The sequence below is a fragment of the Strix uralensis genome, chromosome 2 (genome assembly GCF_047716275.1).
Source record: "Strix uralensis isolate ZFMK-TIS-50842 chromosome 2, bStrUra1, whole genome shotgun sequence".
In the NCBI taxonomy this organism is placed as follows: Eukaryota; Metazoa; Chordata; class Aves; order Strigiformes; family Strigidae; genus Strix; species Strix uralensis.
In genome coordinates this window covers 41,575,577-41,593,358 of record NC_133973.1, presented here as the reverse complement: position 1 = coordinate 41,593,358, position 17,782 = coordinate 41,575,577, and the positions used below count along the sequence as shown (strand labels likewise).

Genomic DNA, 17,782 nt, shown 5'->3' with positions numbered 1-17,782 from the left:
AGAATAAGCTTTGTTTTGTACACTTCATAAGCGAGTTCATGTCTTTGATTCTAGTGTGGTAAACTGGAGTGATTCTAGATTAGACCAAGTGATTACCGGTCTGATTCTTTCTCTTATATCCACAACGTTTTGCCTAAATATGGTTATAGTTTTTCAAAAGGAAGATTGTAGCTTTCTGAAGCTTGCCAAATCTATTGGTGAAAAATATCGGTATCTAACTTGATACTTAATTTTTTCAGAGTATTTCTAGTTTTCAAGAGCTGCATTAGAACCCACAGTAGCGCACTGCGGTGTGATTATCTGTGGCTGTGTTTCGTAAAACATGCTGTATATAAAGCAACAGTCTTCAGTAATTCTGATTGTGGCTTGTTGAAGGGTTAGATATTTTAATCATGGTGATAATAGTTAAACCCAAAGTAGATACCAATTTTTATACTAATAAGTTTTCACACAGTGTTTATGTACAAAGTGCCCACATAATGCTAGCATGTTTTAGTTGTGGGAATCAACTTACTTGGATCTGCCCTGCTGTTTGGCAGCATGACAGAACTCATGAAGCTTCAGCTCAGTATCCTGCAGGGGTTGTCTGTAAGGGCTGCTTTCAGACCTGGTGGCTAGTAATTGAAATTTAGATTATCAGGTTAGAAACAGAACTCATTTGCCTGTCCCCCTTCCACCCACTCACAGCCATTTAAATATTTTAAAATTCTGGTTTTAAATCTTTGGTGATGTAGACTGTTCAAGCATCTGAAAAAACAGTTGTCTTACTCTCTGAAACTAGTGGAAATGGAAATGTAGATGAATATATAAACACTACTTACGTTTATAAAGCATCAGCTTTTTTTGCTAACTCTGAACTCCTTTAAATTAATTAATTCATGATTTTGACTCTTAGATAATTAACTTTAGTGTAAGTTGTATTGACTGTGTTTTGTAACTAAGCATTTTAGTCACTTCCACCTCATAAAATAATTGGATATACTATTGTGTCAAGATACTTATGTATTAGTTTTGTTTTTAAATTTTATACCAGAAAGGTTGAAGATGTTCTAATGCTTTTTTTTATTATGCTAGGTTGTGATTCAGGGAAATGACGACATCGCAAACAGAGCAATAGATCTTCTTAAAGAGATCTATACTAATCTTGGCCCAAGGTTACAAGTTAATCAGGTAAAAAAAAAATGCGACAAGAAAACTGGAATAGAATATGATTAAAAAACAGTGATAAAATTCATTTTGGTGATATTTTTATATTTGAAAGCTTTGAAAACAGTAGTTTTCATGTTTTGGAGAGTATACTCTGGAGTCTAGCCATCATGTTCTGGTCAGATGCAGAATTAAGAGTTTTTTCTGATATTTGCAGACTGAGCTCTGATCAATTTTTCATATTAAACTGATCTATCATATTTGCTCTTTCTACTCAGAAAACAGTTCATATCCTATACTTAGGTAAGCCTTTTGTTGAACTTGCAATTGTGGTACTTATTTGTACTAGTATGTTTGCTGGATGGGTCTGTTGAGTGTTGTCACAAGCTAATCTAATCTTCTTTGATGTCATGTCCCTTACGAAGGGTCACAGAGTTTCCATATAATGGTCAAGCTGAGCTCTAGCAAATCAGATATTATCTCCCTACGTTAATATTTGCTGGGAGCTGTGTTTCAGTGAACAGAGAGAGGAGATAATGAGTTTCTGAAAGGTCAGAGGAAGTGAACTGTTGGGATTTCACAATTTTGGGGGGCAATATTGTCCTCCAGACCATCTCCAGCTGGTAGCCTGCTAGTTGTATTTCTTAAAACTCCAATTTTCATACTTGTCCTCAAAAACACTTTTATAGTCTTCAGAGCTGCCAGTCTGCTAGATACAGCACAGCTGCTCTAGGTGGTGCATTTCTAGCCATTCAAGCAATGTCTTCCTGTAGTGGCAGATGGGCTGTATGCTGCTTTCTTGTTCTAGGTCTGGGTTTACTACGCATGCACAGATCTGTCCATCTGCACATGGTTAGATACGACACTTCCAGGAAGCTTTGGATTTACTTAACATGCACCCAAGTATTTTGTTTCAGTGTGCCTGGTAACTCCTCTGCTCCTGAGCTAGCGCTAAGAAAAGTGGCTGCTGGGCTGTGGTTTACTGCCATAGCTATGACTGTTAATGTTTCTATTGCAGACTACCTGGAGACACTACAGACTTTTTACAGCGATACTATAGGTTATATGTCAGTCTAGGTCAGGAGCAGGGAGATGTTAGGTATCAGGCAGAAGGAAGAGATTTGCTGCAGCTGCCACTATACTGAATCTAGCTCAGAATCCATTTCTGAGTTCATGCAAAAGAGTATCTGGAACTGGGTTGTGTGATTTTGGGCGGGGAACGGATAGTTGCTCCAGTGGTCTATAAATGTTCCGTGTTTACTCTTAGTGTAAAGTAAGTTAACCTGTACCAGATTGTCAGCTAGAGCTTCTTTAACATAGTCTGAGGAAATGAAGAAGAGTAAGTCCAATTTAGTGTTCTCTGTGCAAACGTTCAATTTTTCTATTTAAGTGCAAGTTTGCACTGTACAGTTACTGATGACATGCAAGATTTTTGAAGCACACACTAAATTAGAGCTATTTGTCAGTGGGAGTTCATTCTGAAGTTGAACAAAATAGCTTTATAGACTAAGGTACCTGGTTTCGTTTTGTTGCGTTTTTTTAATTCTACCATTGGATTATCATGTTGAAAAGATGATTTTTAATATTTCTTGTAATTGCACTGATTTTTTTAATGTAATTAGGTAGTGATTCATGAAGACTTCATTCAGTCCTGTTTTGATCGTCTAAAAGCCTCCTATGATACATTGTGTGTGTTGGATGGAGATAAAGACAGTATCAATTGTGCAAGACAAGAAGCAATACGAATGGTGAGAGTGTTGACTGTTTTAAGAGAGTATATAAATGAATGTGACAGTGATTACCACGAAGAAAGAACTATTCTACCTATGTCAAGGTATGTGTGAAAATGTACTACTGTGATTGATTTCTTTTAACTAAAATACTACTAATATCTTTGATTTTTACATTCTAAAGGGTTTCTGTTATAGAGTTTCAGAATTCCATTTTCTCTGCTAAACATGAAACTCTGATCTGTAGTAAAAAAAAAAAATAAATTTGAAAGATCAGGCATATATAAAAGGGACATCAGACCTGATAATAAGCTTGTGCCTTATATTCTGTTCTATAACTAGCACAACATACCATGTGGCTAGATTGTTTAGGATGTATTTCTTTGCAGATAATTATTTAAAAGCAATACCATTCTTTAAGTTAGCATGGGCAAAATTGCTTTGTTTTTCATAGTCCTGTTATACAAGAAACATGTTAATTTATATTTTCGTCTTCCAGAGTTGTTCACAGAGATGCTAATCCTACTTTGCAAGCTTAAATATAGGATTATCTCTAAGTGAAATATTCTGTGTAAGTTCCTCTTTTTATGAGGGACTTGCACAGAATAAGAGAACAGTATATTTATTTTCTGTATACCTTCACTCTTCTTATCCTTGTCTTTGAGTAAAAACTTCTCTTAAATCCTAGCTGCTCCTTCTTTAACTCTGCCTTTTGTACAGAGGAAAAGGAGACGCTTAAATCCAGTGTTGTGTAGATGTTTTCACAAACAAAATACTTTTATTTCCTGAGAGAGGAACGCCGAACGGAAAACTATTTAAATATTCCAATGTTAGTAGCTGCTTTCTGTGGGAAGAAAGTCTCAAAAATACATAAGGAATACACTCAAATTGCTATGAATTTATGAAGCAGCCTAACACGTTTTTAGACATGGTGGGGGTTTGTTGTCCCATTATTTTACATGCTCATTTTGTCAAGAAAATAGAGGAGATTGCCGTTTCTTCCTGATGTAATTTGTAATTTGCAGTGTTCCTACAGCATTTTTATTGTATATATTGATTGATTAGTCCTGACTAAGTTCTCTTGTTGATTGCAGGTGCATCCTTTTTTATATGGGCTGCTTGTTTGATTAGACTAACTTTTACACAGGTCTTGTTAACAAGGATCTTTTAATGAGGAATTTCTACTGCCTTTTGTTGCATGGGATTAGTTTGTTGGGCTTATCTGGCAACATCTTTCCTAATGAGTTCCCTGCCATTGTGCAAAGTGTGGTCACTGCTAGTGTGAAAATGTTTTTTCTTTTTTTTACCTCTTTGAATTTTTTAAAAGCATGCTGATTTTTAAAATTGGATTCTAGTGTAAAACTTTTAACAGTTTTTGACATAAGGCATTAAGACTTGGTAACCTGATGGCTTTTTCTGATCTTGGTGTATTTAAAACTGAGTTGTTTTGCTAAAAGAGCAAAACACAGTTGCCAGTCTGATTGAGCTTTATTTGCACATTTTGATCAGGAAATTACAAGCAAGAGAAAAGATCTAAAACCTCATAAGAGACTTTTAAAAATTCTGTCAGTGTTCCTAACCCGAATGTAAAGTTGACCATATGTTTAATGCACTTGTGTGGAGTGTGGCTTCTTGAAAGTTTCTGTGTGTTATGTTTGCGTAATTGCAGGGGCTTTCATAAAATAGTCTCAGGCTGGAATATATCACCATATGTAAATATTTGATGTTGAAATATACGCTGCACAAAATACAGCAGGAAAAAGACTTTATTTCATGAGGGCAGAAATAACTTTATCTGTTTATCTTACTTATTTTCAGAGCTTTCCGTGGTAAACATATCACACTGGTAGTTCGTTTTCCAAACCAAGGCCGCCAGGTGGAAGATTTGGATATTTGGTCTCATACAAATGACACAATTGGCCAAGTACGGCGTTGTATTCTCAATCGTATTAAAGCCAATAGTGCGCACACAAAAGTAGAACTGTTCATTGGTGGTGAGCTGGTGGACCCTGCAGATGATAGAAAATTAATTGGGCAGTTGAATCTCAAAGATAAAACGGTAAGTGTTGCAGGTTGATTAATTCATGTCAGTTTGGATGTTGCTTCCCTCTTGTAAATGTTTGAAAAATACCATGCGTGGGATCACTTAATCTTGTGAAATAGTTCCTTTCTTCCTCCTTGTATTAATGCCATTAACATTATATCAGATGCTTATTTAGTAAAGAATCTTCATTTTTTCATAGTATTAAAACTATGATTGTGTTTTTCAGCTAATTACGGCTAAGCTCACACAGATAAATTCCAATATGCCCTCAAGTCCAGATAGTTCTTCTGACTCTTCAACTGGTTCTCCGGGCAACCATGGCAATCACTACAGCGATGGTCCAAATCCAGAAGTTGAAAGCTGTTTGCCTGGAGTGGTAAGCATATTCTGAAATGAACAGTTTAAAAGCGTTTTTTCCCTATACTTTGTCTTTAACTAACAATTTTAATGGGGTTTTTTATTTGTTTGTTTTAAGATCATGTCACTGCATCCTCGATACATCTCTTTTCTTTGGCAAGTTGCAGACTTGGGCAGTAGCCTAAATATGCCACCTCTTCGAGATGGAGCACGTGTTCTTATGAAGCTCATGCCACCAGGTGAAACTTAATTTTATCTTGTTTTATCTTGCAGTGTCCTGTATAATAATTTCTCACCTGTTACATAAAAATTAATATAGGGGAGTGTTTTCTACTTTCTAGTAATTTATTGATACTGTAATTCATGACTGTTACTCTAATTGGGCTTGTAAATGTATTTCCCAAATAGTTTTTTCTTGTCTGTAATATAAAGTTGCATAGTTTGCAGCTGATACTGGGGTTCAGTGCCACAGAGCAGTTCATTGCAGTGAGAACGGGGAGAACCATTGTATTTAGAAGTGGTTTTGTAGCACTGCTTTAATAGGATCGCTTTTGTACGGATAGAAATAATTACTGCAGAACACTTCAGAGTCTGATCTTGTCTGTCAGTTACATTTTTTGCAACTTTTCTGATACACTTAGAATTTTTCAGATTTATAATTGTAAATACTACTGGCCTGTTCTGGAGTACTTTTGTTACAAAATGTTTATAAGTTGTGTTTTTATTGCAGATAACACTACGGTTGAGAAACTAAGAGCTATTTGTTTAGATCATGCAAAGCTTGGGGAAAGCAGCCTTAGTCCATCCCTTGATTCTCTATTCTTTGGTCCTTCTGCCTCACAAGTGCTGTATCTAACAGAGGTTTGTGAAGCTTTGCGTGTTCTTTAAAAAATCTTAACTCTCTCTTTGGCAATCCTTTCTGTAACATTATGGAAGCCCGAGATCAAATTCTGGTTTGAAATTAATATTTGAAAATACTTAACAGTTTACTGAAATAAACTGGTGTATGGCCAGTGCTGTCAAAGCATTGCTTAAGTAGCATTCCAGCATAGTCTCATGTTCAATCATCTATAACCAGGCTAGTGCATTTCTGTTCGTTAACTCTGTATTTTGTTCTACAGGTAGTTTATGCCTTGTTAATGCCTGCCAGTGCACCTCTGGGAGAAGATGCCAGTGACTTCCAATACAACTTCTTAAAAAGTGGTGGTTTGCCTCTTGTATTGAGCATGCTGACTAGAAATAACTTTCTGCCAAACGCAGATATGGAAACTCGAAGGGGTGCCTACCTTAATGCTCTAAAAATAGCCAAATTATTGCTAACAGCAATTGGATACGGCCATGTTCGAGCTGTGGCAGAAGCTTGTCAGCCAGTTGTGGAAGGCACAAGTACAATTTCACCGGTAATATAAATCTTCCTTGCTGGAAATAGCAATGTACTCTGGTTTTTATATTGTCTGCAACATCTATCTAGTCTCCATTGACAATCTCTTTGAGTGAGTTGCATGTCAAGAACTCACAGTACATCCAGATAATGTTGTCTGATGATTCTAAAAAAAGAGATAAACTTACTAAACAAGTCCTGTTTCTTTCAGACTGTAGAAAAGTTAGGTGTGAGATCCACTTGCTCTTTATGAGATTTTCAATGGTTTGCATGATTGTCAGTACGGGTAACTTTCCACTTTCAAGTACATCTATCCCATAAATGCGAATTCTGATTCTTTTGAGCTGTTGAGTCTATTGAAGCATATGCCTCTGAATTTCCTGTGTCTCTTACTTATGATTAGAGAATGAAACAACAGAACTGACATTGAGTCGTGCCAGCCCTTTTTGTACACAAAAATAAATCCTGAGCTTGCTAAATTCCTAATTCTGTCCATTGCTTGTGGAAAATTCTTGCGGAGAACAGCTAGGTACATTGCAAAGTTTACGTGTTGATAGTTGAAAGGTGTCCTACTCTAAGATTTCTCAGAGTTGAAAAGTGAGAGTGTAACACAGGTGTTCTAAACTGTGCTCTCATGTGTCTGTAGTAGTAGATTTTATGCACATTTAATGTGACTAGTTAGTTTTTCTACATCTGGACAAATAGGTTGTGGGTCAAGATTTTATTTCTGCCTTCTTACAGCAGGCATACAACATAGAGGCCAAAAATTGAAATTTGCTACTGTCCTTCTAGGACATTTGCTTCCAGATATTCAAGCTATGGTTTTTTTTTTTTCTTTTGTGACATTCGGTCCTGAATAGTTGCTTGAGCTATCAGCCTGTACTCAAGAACACATAGAGGGGCCCACTTCAGAATACTTTCTTCCAGAATATTTACCAAGATCCATCTCTGAAGCAGAGAAGTACCTTCCCCTTAAGTCTGAAAAGTAAATATCTGTTCTGGTCAGCTGCATCTGTTGGAAGATACCAAATTCATTCTTTTTCAAGGAAATCAAAACTCTTGACGATTACAAGGAGGTGAAGATCCCTTTTCGTGTCTCGTGTTAGAATATAATAGAAACATCTTAAAGAAAAAATGCTTTCCACACTATCCTTTGTCTATTTAAAATGAGTAAATTTTACTGCCCTATTTTCTTATGTTGATTATTCAAAAAGCAGTTTGGAACACAAATAACATCAGCTGTCTTGAAGTACTGTTTGAAACAGATTTATGCTGACCTCTTAGGAGGTGGTAACCTTTGTCCATGACTGCTGACATTCACTGTTTATTGTTGCAAACATCTAACTTTATTATTAATTGATTTGTTGGAAAAAACACGGTTATACTTGCTGTCATCATCATCCTGTTTGAAGGAGTTTGGTCTTGATACTTTTTATTGCTGCAGCACTAATAAGCTTATACTTTAGGATGGAGGTGAGATTTGTAAATACCTTTTATCTGTCTTATCTAAAGCGTTAGTACCATAGCATAACTTTGTCTTGGCTTTCCATTAATACTTAAGAGAATGAAGTAACCAAGATTATGTGTCTGCAGTCTTCCAGTTACCAGTCTGCTGCTGTCACTTCAATCTTTTACATTTTTATTTTCTTCCTTGCTTTCATAGAAAGTTGAATCAATAATGTTGTTAAACATAGTATTCTAGTACATCGATCCTGATTTGCCCCCACATATATTGTGTTTGATCACTTACAGCCCACTTCCAATAGCTAATTGACTGCGTAAGTTCTATTAGTCTTCAGTGGAGTTCTGTAATTTTGTTCCCCGAACCAGGTATCAGTGAGACTGACAAAGCAAAGGGATATGACCAGTGCCAGGTGTTACAGAACAACTCATAGTATGTCTTTTGAGCAGCATTTGAGACAGGTTTTTTGGATGAAATGGTAGGAGAAAATGTAGAAGCTCTTTCGTACAATAAGTTTTAACTTGTAACCACAGCACAGTCTTTTCAAGCAAGTTTGTCTATAAGAAGGAAACAAACATTTCAGTTTTGAACTGTCAAAACTGTGAAGCTCTGTCAGCCCAAGAAGGAACTCTATACAGAAAAGAAAAATACTTGTCTTGCTGCTGTTCTGTTGTGAAAGTATAATAAAGAAAAGTAAGGATAATTCAGAACAGAATTCTTCAATAGTGCTCTAATTCAAAAGTTGAAAGTGTACTTAACCGTAATGAACACTGCAACCATATTCTCTCTGGACACTGTTAGCTAATCCAGAGGGAAGCCCATTGTTCTACCAAACCCCTTCTTTTCTACATCACCAGAAAAGGAAGGAGGCATTGTGATTCTGAACATTGTGTTAACTTGAAATAATCTGATCAATAAACAAACTCCCAAACCTAAGTAGTTTTCAGCAAATGCATCTCCTCTTAACTACTTGTGCTCTATGATCATACCACTCTGGCATACGGTGTCTTCAGATGTGATGGTATCTATTTGAAAATGAGGGGGGTTATTTTTCTTGGTGTTTGCAGTTTCTGTAAGTAGTTTTCCTTCCAAGATCTTATCTACTTCTACCAAACCTTTCTAAGTAATTTATATTTTCCTATCTTCTTGCTTTCTTTTTTCCATGTAAAAATAAATATAAGAAATGCTTTCTTCCAGATAAACCAGGCTACACATGACCAGGCAGTGGTGCTACAAAATGCCCTACAAAACATTCCTAATCCAACTTCAGAATGCATGCTAAGAAATGTAGCAATACGTCTTGCACAGCAAATATCTGATGAGGTTAGTGAATTCCTTTCTGTGTCACCTTTTTTCCCTGTAGTATCTTTTTTTTTAATCCTTAAATTTACTGCTTTGTAAGATGTGGATTTTCCATCTAAAGTGCCACAAAACATTTTAGGTAACGTTCATATGGTTCGTAAGTTGTTAACTAACTAGAAGTATTTAATGAATTGTTCCCATATGCAATTACAAAATTCAGTGTCTAATTGCATAAACTGGTTTAACCGAACTAGGCAGATTCTGTACAAGCTCTTTAGTGGATTATGAATATTGTTACACCTAGAGCAGAACTTCAGAAACTTGATGTAAGAGATTTAAAGAAGTTAATGGGTATTTTGAAAGCATTTTTGTGATACTTTCTTCTTTTTTTGGTCTTACATGTTTTGATTTCTGAGTAACATTCTCTTCTTGAAGAGAAACACAGAAAAGGGGAGAATTTTAAAATATTGAATATGGCTTTAAATGCTGAAAGAGAAGAGTCTCAAATTGTGACCAGTGTCTCTTTATATATTGAAAATTCATTAATGCTACAAGTGAAAAATAAATATTGTGGAGCTCGGTAGGGTTAAACAATGTGCTTTGCAAATATAATAGTCTTATCTGTACGGTATGACCAAACCCCATTTGGATTTGGAATTATGAGTCATGTTAGTGAATACATTAGTGAATTCTGCTGAATTCAGAAGAAGCTAAAATTGGAACTACTGTAACTTACTCTTCCACGGTGAATCGGCATCCCTCAGTTTCCAGTGTGGAAGCAGTGAATATTGTTTTTCTATACTGTATAGAATCTCTGCAAACTATTTCCAAAACATTTCTGGGCTATCTAAATAAAAGTAGTCTTGTATTACCATCTTCATGTTGAAAAGTACACTATTTCTTCTGAACAAAGAGCAGTGTCTAAAGAAAGCGCAGTGTATTAGACTGCAAGACTGAACCATCTGCTGTCCATTAGTGGTGGTATTGCATCCATAGGTGATTGTATGTGTAAAATCAGGGACCTGAACTCTGATTTACTTAACTTCTTTCCATGGAAGAAGTGGAGGTGGGGTATGAGGAAAGGCTTTTAATGCTGCCTTTGTCCTTTTCAGAGGACTTCTAATAAATAATTATTTTTCTTTCACTGGGCACATCAGAGCAAACAAAATCTGAATCTCTTTTACAAGAAGCTACAGAATATTGCTGTTTAAGTATTGACTATAATTTTCTGAAATTATGAAAACTGCTGTTGATCTAAATTTCATATGTATTGTAGTTTGCCTTTGAAATATATTTTTTTCTTTTAACGTTTTGATGGTCAAATACTTTCTTCACCTGACTTCACAATTTTAAAAAAAAATAAATTTGACGTGGTTTCCATAGGCCAGACAGACTACAGCACAGAAAGAAATCTTTCACAATGAGATTAAAAAAGAAAATGTTCTTTTTCTGTCTGACAAAGTTTTCTTGTGATGCTGTTACTCTTAAGGTTGCTTTGTTTGTGACGAAGGTGAAATACCTATTATTTTTCTTCTAACTACTGTTGAGGTCCATATCAGTAGCAAGAATGCACATTGTTGAGGTTTCCTGATGCAGCTAACTTACTAGTTCAGCTTCTTAGAGGTTCCTTTTTTAAGTCTGAGCATTAGAAAAATAAAATTTGAAATCTGAGAACTGTCTGCCATCTGTTTTTAAAGATTGCCTATTTTCGGAGAGTTCTACTTTTAATTATACACTCCAGCTAGATTCAGAGGGGTTTTTTGAAAGTTGATACAAAGTATAAATTAATGGCAGTTGTAGTATGTTTTGTGATGTATGTATATCAGTAGAATCTATTGGATGTTAACTCAGACTGTGCCCAAAATACTGGAGTGATTCTTCGTTCATAAGATACACGATCTGTGTTCTTAATAATTTTAAACCCTGTATAACTTGAATATAAAACAGTCCATGTGTATTAATCATGTACATGATAAGCGTTAGTTTGTCTAGCTGTCAGCTAGCACAAGAAGTATCATGGAGGGGACAAGCCCTAAAATAACTTCAACTTGTTAATTACTTAAGATGCTAGCTGCCTTCCAGATGCATGCGTAGTGGTTTGTTGGGGTTTTTTTCCCAAATTAAGAATGCTTTAGCATTGAAGTTGGTGGTTTCTGCTAAATCTTACTCAAAATCAAATTGTTGCTGGTTATTTATCAAAGATGTTCACTTTCTTGTAATTCCTTATACTTGCAGCATTATGATTTAAGATTCTGTAATATAAAGTAGCGTATATGTTAGATATATTAAAAGATGAAATATTGCATAAGTACAAATGCTTTTCAAGATACATCTTTTTCTATTTATGGAAAAAATGCTTGTTAAATTTTAAAATTGTAAACTTGTAAATTTTAAAATTGTAGAATTTATAAATTTTAAATTGTAGAATTTGTAGACTTCTATGAAATACATTATGAGAATTTAGAATCCATTGTAATGTTACTTGCAACTGCATTTTAATGTTTGTTTCTCTTTTTTTCAGGCTTCAAAATACATCCCTGATATCTGTGTTATTAGGGCAGTACAAAAAATTGTTTGGGCATCAGGTTGTGGGTCAGTTCAGCTGGTTTTCAGCTCGAATGAGGAAATTAGTAAAATCTATGAAAAGGTAAGAATTCCTAAGCAACTTCTTTTCTGTATAACTGTTCCTTTGTTTACAGAAGGGACGGTGTTAACCAGGCCAGGCTTAGAGTGTGATGGGCGTTTAGGTAGGTATCTTTGTGATGACGTATTTTGGAGTCTGGTATGTCAGTTGTCATACAACAGTTTAATTTTCTATTCCAAATCCCTTTTCTCAGGAACTATTAATTGCAGCTTGATGCTGGTGTCAGTTCAAAAATGCGCCAGTTCTGTAAGCTGCTGTAACATGTTTTTACCCCAGTTAGATTCTGCATCTAAATAAGGAATAAGCATTTCTTGCAATGCTGATTTTTCTAGTCTTCAGACTTTAAAAGGTCTATTCTACAGAAGTTGATTTAAAGCATATGTGCAGTCTAGAATGCGAAACGAGCTAACTGATTGGAAGTTAGCACTGAAGCACTGGTAAAACAAAATAATTGCTAATCCTGCATTTTTTTTTTTACTCTTATTATGTAGATATATAAAGCATCTTCATGGTTTCACATGTAGTTTACACAAATAGTTTGGAGCTGGAGCTTATATATCAGTATGTTATCACACACCTTGTGTTTAACAAATGTTGCTGAAAGTTATTGGAAATAGTGATCTGCATTTGGACAATGAAGAATATTTTTTTGTTTTCTAAACATTTTCTCTTGCTTGTCTTATAAAAAATCCAGTTTAGTACTCATCAATACCTGCATGAGAGTAAAAGGGAAAGAAATATATGAGGAGGTTTTATTCCTGGTATATTAGCTGTTGTGCTTAAATGATGAATTAGGGGAAGAGTATTTACTTCAGCAAAATGCAGCACCTCTCCATTTAGCTTACATAGTGGTATAATGGCATCTGCTTCTATTGCTATGAGAGTGACTTCATGAAATAAGCTGGGGTTTTGGGGGAGGGTGGTGGAGTCTTAGTTTGTTTCGGGATGGGTGGGGGTTTTTTTGTAGGTGATAAACTAGCATATCAAACGTGGTTTAGTTAGTGTGACAGTCCAGGCACATGAAGATGTGCCCTTATATCTATACATTAGATGTTTTAAGAGCAGTAGTGTACTAGAGAAAATACACCTAAAGGAAAATATACCTAAATGCTCTTTTCTGACATTTTTCTGGGTGAAAATCGTACTGTTACATTCTGTAAAAATACTTTCAAACAGCTGAAGTTTTAAAATAGACGAAATCTAAGCTATCATTATCAGTCATCCTTCAAAGATTTTTTTTTTGTGCGGTGGTGTTTTTTATTCTTACTGACACTTATATGGACATTTGTAATAAATGGCAGCTGCATTTGGTTTATGCTAGGCAAGAGGGAAATAAAAATTGAAGGGGAAAATTGGAAACTAAAGAGAGGAAGAAATTGCAGAAGTAATAAGAAGGGGGAGTAAAGTACTCTTTGTTAAAATAACGTTAAAAGAGGGGAAAGTATTGCAGAAATAGAGGAATATGATGCAAGACACATTCTTAAATTCAGAGAACTGCATTTGGTTGTACATGAGAGGAAGTAACTCCTATGGTAGTTTTACAGAGATTTTTGAATATACCAGTGACTAGCAAACACTGACTTAGACGAAAAAATATTTTAAGAAAATGCTTTTAATTTTCTAAGTTGACCTCTAAACCTTCGACTTCTAACTCATAGGTTGTAGGAGCATTGCTAAGTCTGTGGGGTAGAGATTTATCATTAAATGTTAGTTTAAGAACAAAAGCAGACTGATCTTTGTGGAATCAGGAATTACATGTCAGGATTCTTAAAAACATCAAAGGCAACTATGGTAAATGGTTTTTTTTAAGATGCACTTCAGAGTAGTCCCATCAAGTATGAATTCTGAAAGAATGTTGCAAGCACTTCAAGAAGCTTCTGAACTTAACTGGTAAATTCAATTAAACTTTAAAGACAAGATAAATTATTTTTGGAGCATAACTCGATGGAGTCTTTTCTGCCTCCCGCCTCAAAAAATTCTGGTATGGGAGTACTCTCAGAGTTGAAGAAGACTGTGTGCAACTTTTGGTGGTGTCAAACCACCATTTCTTTATTAGCTGAGAGAAGGCCCATACCCACCGGAAATACTGCAAGTGTGCTGCTTGTACAGACCCATCAGCTCTTGGTCCCTGAGTATAGGGAAGACCTTCGTTAAGTATAAAATGCACTTTGCCTTTCTACTACATCCCTGCACCCATGCAGAAATAACTTTCTTTTCTAAACATGTCTTCAAGTGCAGAACAGGTACAGCCCTGGACTTGTTGAAAGCATTCTGCTTTTGTTTTCGTATCTTGAGATGTGTCAGAATCACCACATCCTCCCGCTGCAGTGGTAGTGACAGTCTCTGAGTTTTAGCTGTTGTGCAAAGACAAAATAGTGTCTTGCCAGACTGAGGATACACTCTGTCCTCTTCTGCTGCTGTTTACAATTAGTTACCTCTTCTGCATTGTAATCTCTTCTTTCTACTTACTTAGTCTTGATACCTTTCCATATATAAAACAAATACTTACTTTATGCCCCTGGTTAATGTTGCTAACCTGCAGCCATGATTACTGATTAATTAAGATTGAAACCTGATCACATTCAGTTTCTTCAGAACTTCTTCAAGCTAATTAATTTTGGCTTAGATGGAGGAGAGGGCTTGCTTTTATTGTCAAAGTATTTGCTTTGGAAAAATGTACCAAACTCAGCTCACTTGATTCAAGTATTTAACTGAAAAAGTAACCTATGTACCAATTAGAAATACTGTCCTTTCTATTTCAAAAATCACCACAGCAACTATGTTTGAAATTTGGTTCAGCTGTTTCATGATTCTGAAAAATAGTGAAGTGCTGAATAAATTCTAATGGTATTAAGAAGCTTTTGGTCAAATAAGTTTTGAGTATCAGAGCTTTGAAAACTGGACTTCTTGATGAATTATACATCATTATAGCCTTTTTCTGTTTAAGTAGTAGCTATTTCCAAAGCTTTAAACTCCAGGTTCTGAGTAGTAAAGAAAAACATATTATTTAAAAATCAAACAAAACCCAAATACAAGGCAACAAAAAAAATCCAACAGTACTAACTGATACAACTTTTGTGTACAAGCCTTCCTATTTAACTTCTAGCTCCTTAAGTTCATGCTTGGAATCCTCCTTTGAGAAGCGCAGTACTGGAAGTTCAGGTCATCCTACATAGTGCTTTGAATCACATCTGAGTGGAGCGTATAAAATACTTGGCACAAATAATCACTTAGGATACAAATTTGTGGTTTGTGTTTGTATTTAGTGCATATACCTTGGAGCCAGTTGGGTTTCACGGGATTTTTTTCTATACCCACTTTGTGCTCTCTTGTTTATTTTCACAGACAAATGCAGGAAATGAACCAGACATGGAAGATGAACAAGTTTGCTGTGAAGCATTGGAGGTGATGACCCTGTGTTTTGCTTTGATTCCAACGGCTCTGGATGCACTCAGTAAAGAAAAAGCATGGCAGACGTTTATCATTGATTTGCTATTGCACTGTCACAGCAAGTAAGTTTTGGTGGTGGGGTTTTTTTTAATCGCATATATTATTTTACAATTCAAAATTAATATAAAGCTTATAAACGCAGAGCAGTGACCTGTAATTTAAGTGATTTTTTTTTTTTTCTGCAGTCATCTTACTTTATTGTTTAGCAATATATATATCTGTAATTTGGATATCTATCCTAAAGTGGTAGCTCTATCAGTCCCAGTCTTCTTTGTACTCATAAGGAGGATATTGTCAAGCCAGATGGATGCCTTGTAATGTGCTACTGATGGCTTTAGAACAACTTATTTAGAATAAAATAATAGGTACTTTGTTTTTCAGAAGTTATGTGAATGCTTGCTACATTAGAGTATTTAAGTGACTTAGGTATAGAAGAACTTTCCTATACTTTTTCTGGTAAGTAAAGACAAGATACAGTAGTAGCAGTTTGAGGAGAGGGGGAAGTTAAGATTTAATCTTGTGGTTTTCTTACATTAGAGTGCTACACTTGAGACTCTTCATGTGACTCACATATAGAGCTGTCACCTGATGCAGTAGCAGTGTCTTGGAGGAACTCTTAGTACTGTTGGGGGACAGATGAACAGGGAAAACCAGCAGAAGCTGCCAAGAGCAATGTGTGGTTCAGTTGCCCTGCAGTCCTGCCATAGAGTTCAGGCATCTCTTGTTATCTCAAAGCTATTCCTACAGATCTCCCTAGGCAGCATCTGCACAACACAGCATCTGTATGATGTGTATTTTGTGACTTTTAGCCCATCTGAATATATAATGTGAAGTATTGGGGTGTGTATTCTTAGAAACCATCCAGGTGGAAAGTTTTTGTATGTTGTTACTAAACTTAGTTACCTGTGCTTTGAACTGTTCCTAAAGATTTAATTCTAGTTTTGTAAGATATCTCCGCTCTTGTTCCATGAATACTTAAACTTTTCTTTGAGAAATGACAGAGATCAGAAGTTAGTGAAGTTGTCTAAGCCTTTCAGTACATTTTAAGTGGAGTCAGACTGGCACTCTCAGGTGAATGGGGTCGGAATTTCAGCACCATGTTTTGGGTTTTTTACTTCTATGGATAAAACAGGCTAAAAGGTCTTATGTTGAGGAATATTCACCATGACAAAAGGACCAATAGTATTATCAGAGTATCTCTTTACAATGAACTATTTGCAGACAGTGGTGAAACTGGAGTGTTGTTATTGGAATCCCACAAGCTCTATTAGTTTGCAACCTGTGGTATAGGATGTTGAATTTTCAGCTTCACTGAAGCATGTTATTATCAGTTTTAGAGAAGTTTAACAAAACATGCTGACGAATGTATGTTGTAATTTTACATGTTAAGTGACACAAGCTGTCCTTCACTATTTTTGGTAACTTTCAAGGCTGATGAGTAAGAAATCACTAAATTTTATTTTTAAAACTCTCAACAGCTGATATCAAGTTACTATTTTGACATTAAGTGTATGTTGGCCACATGTCAAATTCAGAGTACCAGTACAGCTGAATAGCATGTGTTGCCCCATTCTTTGATTTTTTGATGTAAGTCTGAAGATTTATCAGATTTGTGGCTTTTTTACATGATCTTAATTGTACAAATATAAGTAATGGGTGATAGTTTTTATAATAGATTTCACTGTAGTTATCTGGCTTTCTGGCATTGTATTTGGAATTTAAGTGACATTTCTCAAGTGTTCACTGGCATTTGTTTATATTTCAGTTAGACTTTGGTATTAAGACTTGTTACCACTCTTTCGGTCTTTGAAAACTGCAGATGCTCTTTGTGAGGATTTTTCTGTTCTGGTCATATTTCCTTAAGGAATTGAACTACTGGTTCAAATCAGGAGCTTCTAAATCTATAAATCTTAAACATTTCTGAGTTTCATTATGCAGATTCCATCTAACACAGTTCGTGATGGAGGCAGAATGTCTTTTCAACAAAACCTATAGTCTTGATTTACAGATGGGAATATCAGTCATGGTTTTGCTAGTCTCTTCCAATGGTTATTCTTCTTGCTGATAGGGGCTTTGTTGACTGAACTTGAATCCCAACTATTTCATATTGTTATGCCTAGTGAATAGTTGACTGTTGTACTTTCCTTCCTAAGATACTGGAAGAAACTAGATGTGTCCCCAAGCTGGGGCTTCTCTTTCCACATATTTTGTTAGCATGTTAGCCTAAGTCTGAACAGCAGTGGCTTAATTCCCCAGCTATGTTAGC

The 17,782-nt window shown here is 35.6% G+C and overlaps 1 protein-coding gene across 5 annotated transcripts in view; it reads left to right on the top strand.

Moving 5' to 3' along the window:
* The window catches only part of USP9X (ubiquitin specific peptidase 9 X-linked), a 107,746-nt gene that overhangs the window by 60,665 nt on the left and 29,299 nt on the right, over positions 1-17,782 (top strand). For all 5 annotated transcript variants that reach the window (XM_074858522.1, XM_074858517.1, XM_074858518.1 and 2 more), the window contains 10 exons: positions 1,075-1,170; positions 2,769-2,980; positions 4,695-4,935; positions 5,147-5,296; positions 5,396-5,516; positions 6,008-6,138; positions 6,399-6,677; positions 9,318-9,443; positions 11,944-12,069; positions 15,412-15,578. In XM_074858522.1, coding sequence (XP_074714623.1) covers positions 1,075-1,170; positions 2,769-2,980; positions 4,695-4,935; positions 5,147-5,296; positions 5,396-5,516; positions 6,008-6,138; positions 6,399-6,677; positions 9,318-9,443; positions 11,944-12,069; positions 15,412-15,578 — 1,649 coding nt within the window. The remainder of the gene's footprint in view (positions 1-1,074; positions 1,171-2,768; positions 2,981-4,694; positions 4,936-5,146; positions 5,297-5,395; positions 5,517-6,007; positions 6,139-6,398; positions 6,678-9,317; positions 9,444-11,943; positions 12,070-15,411; positions 15,579-17,782) is intronic.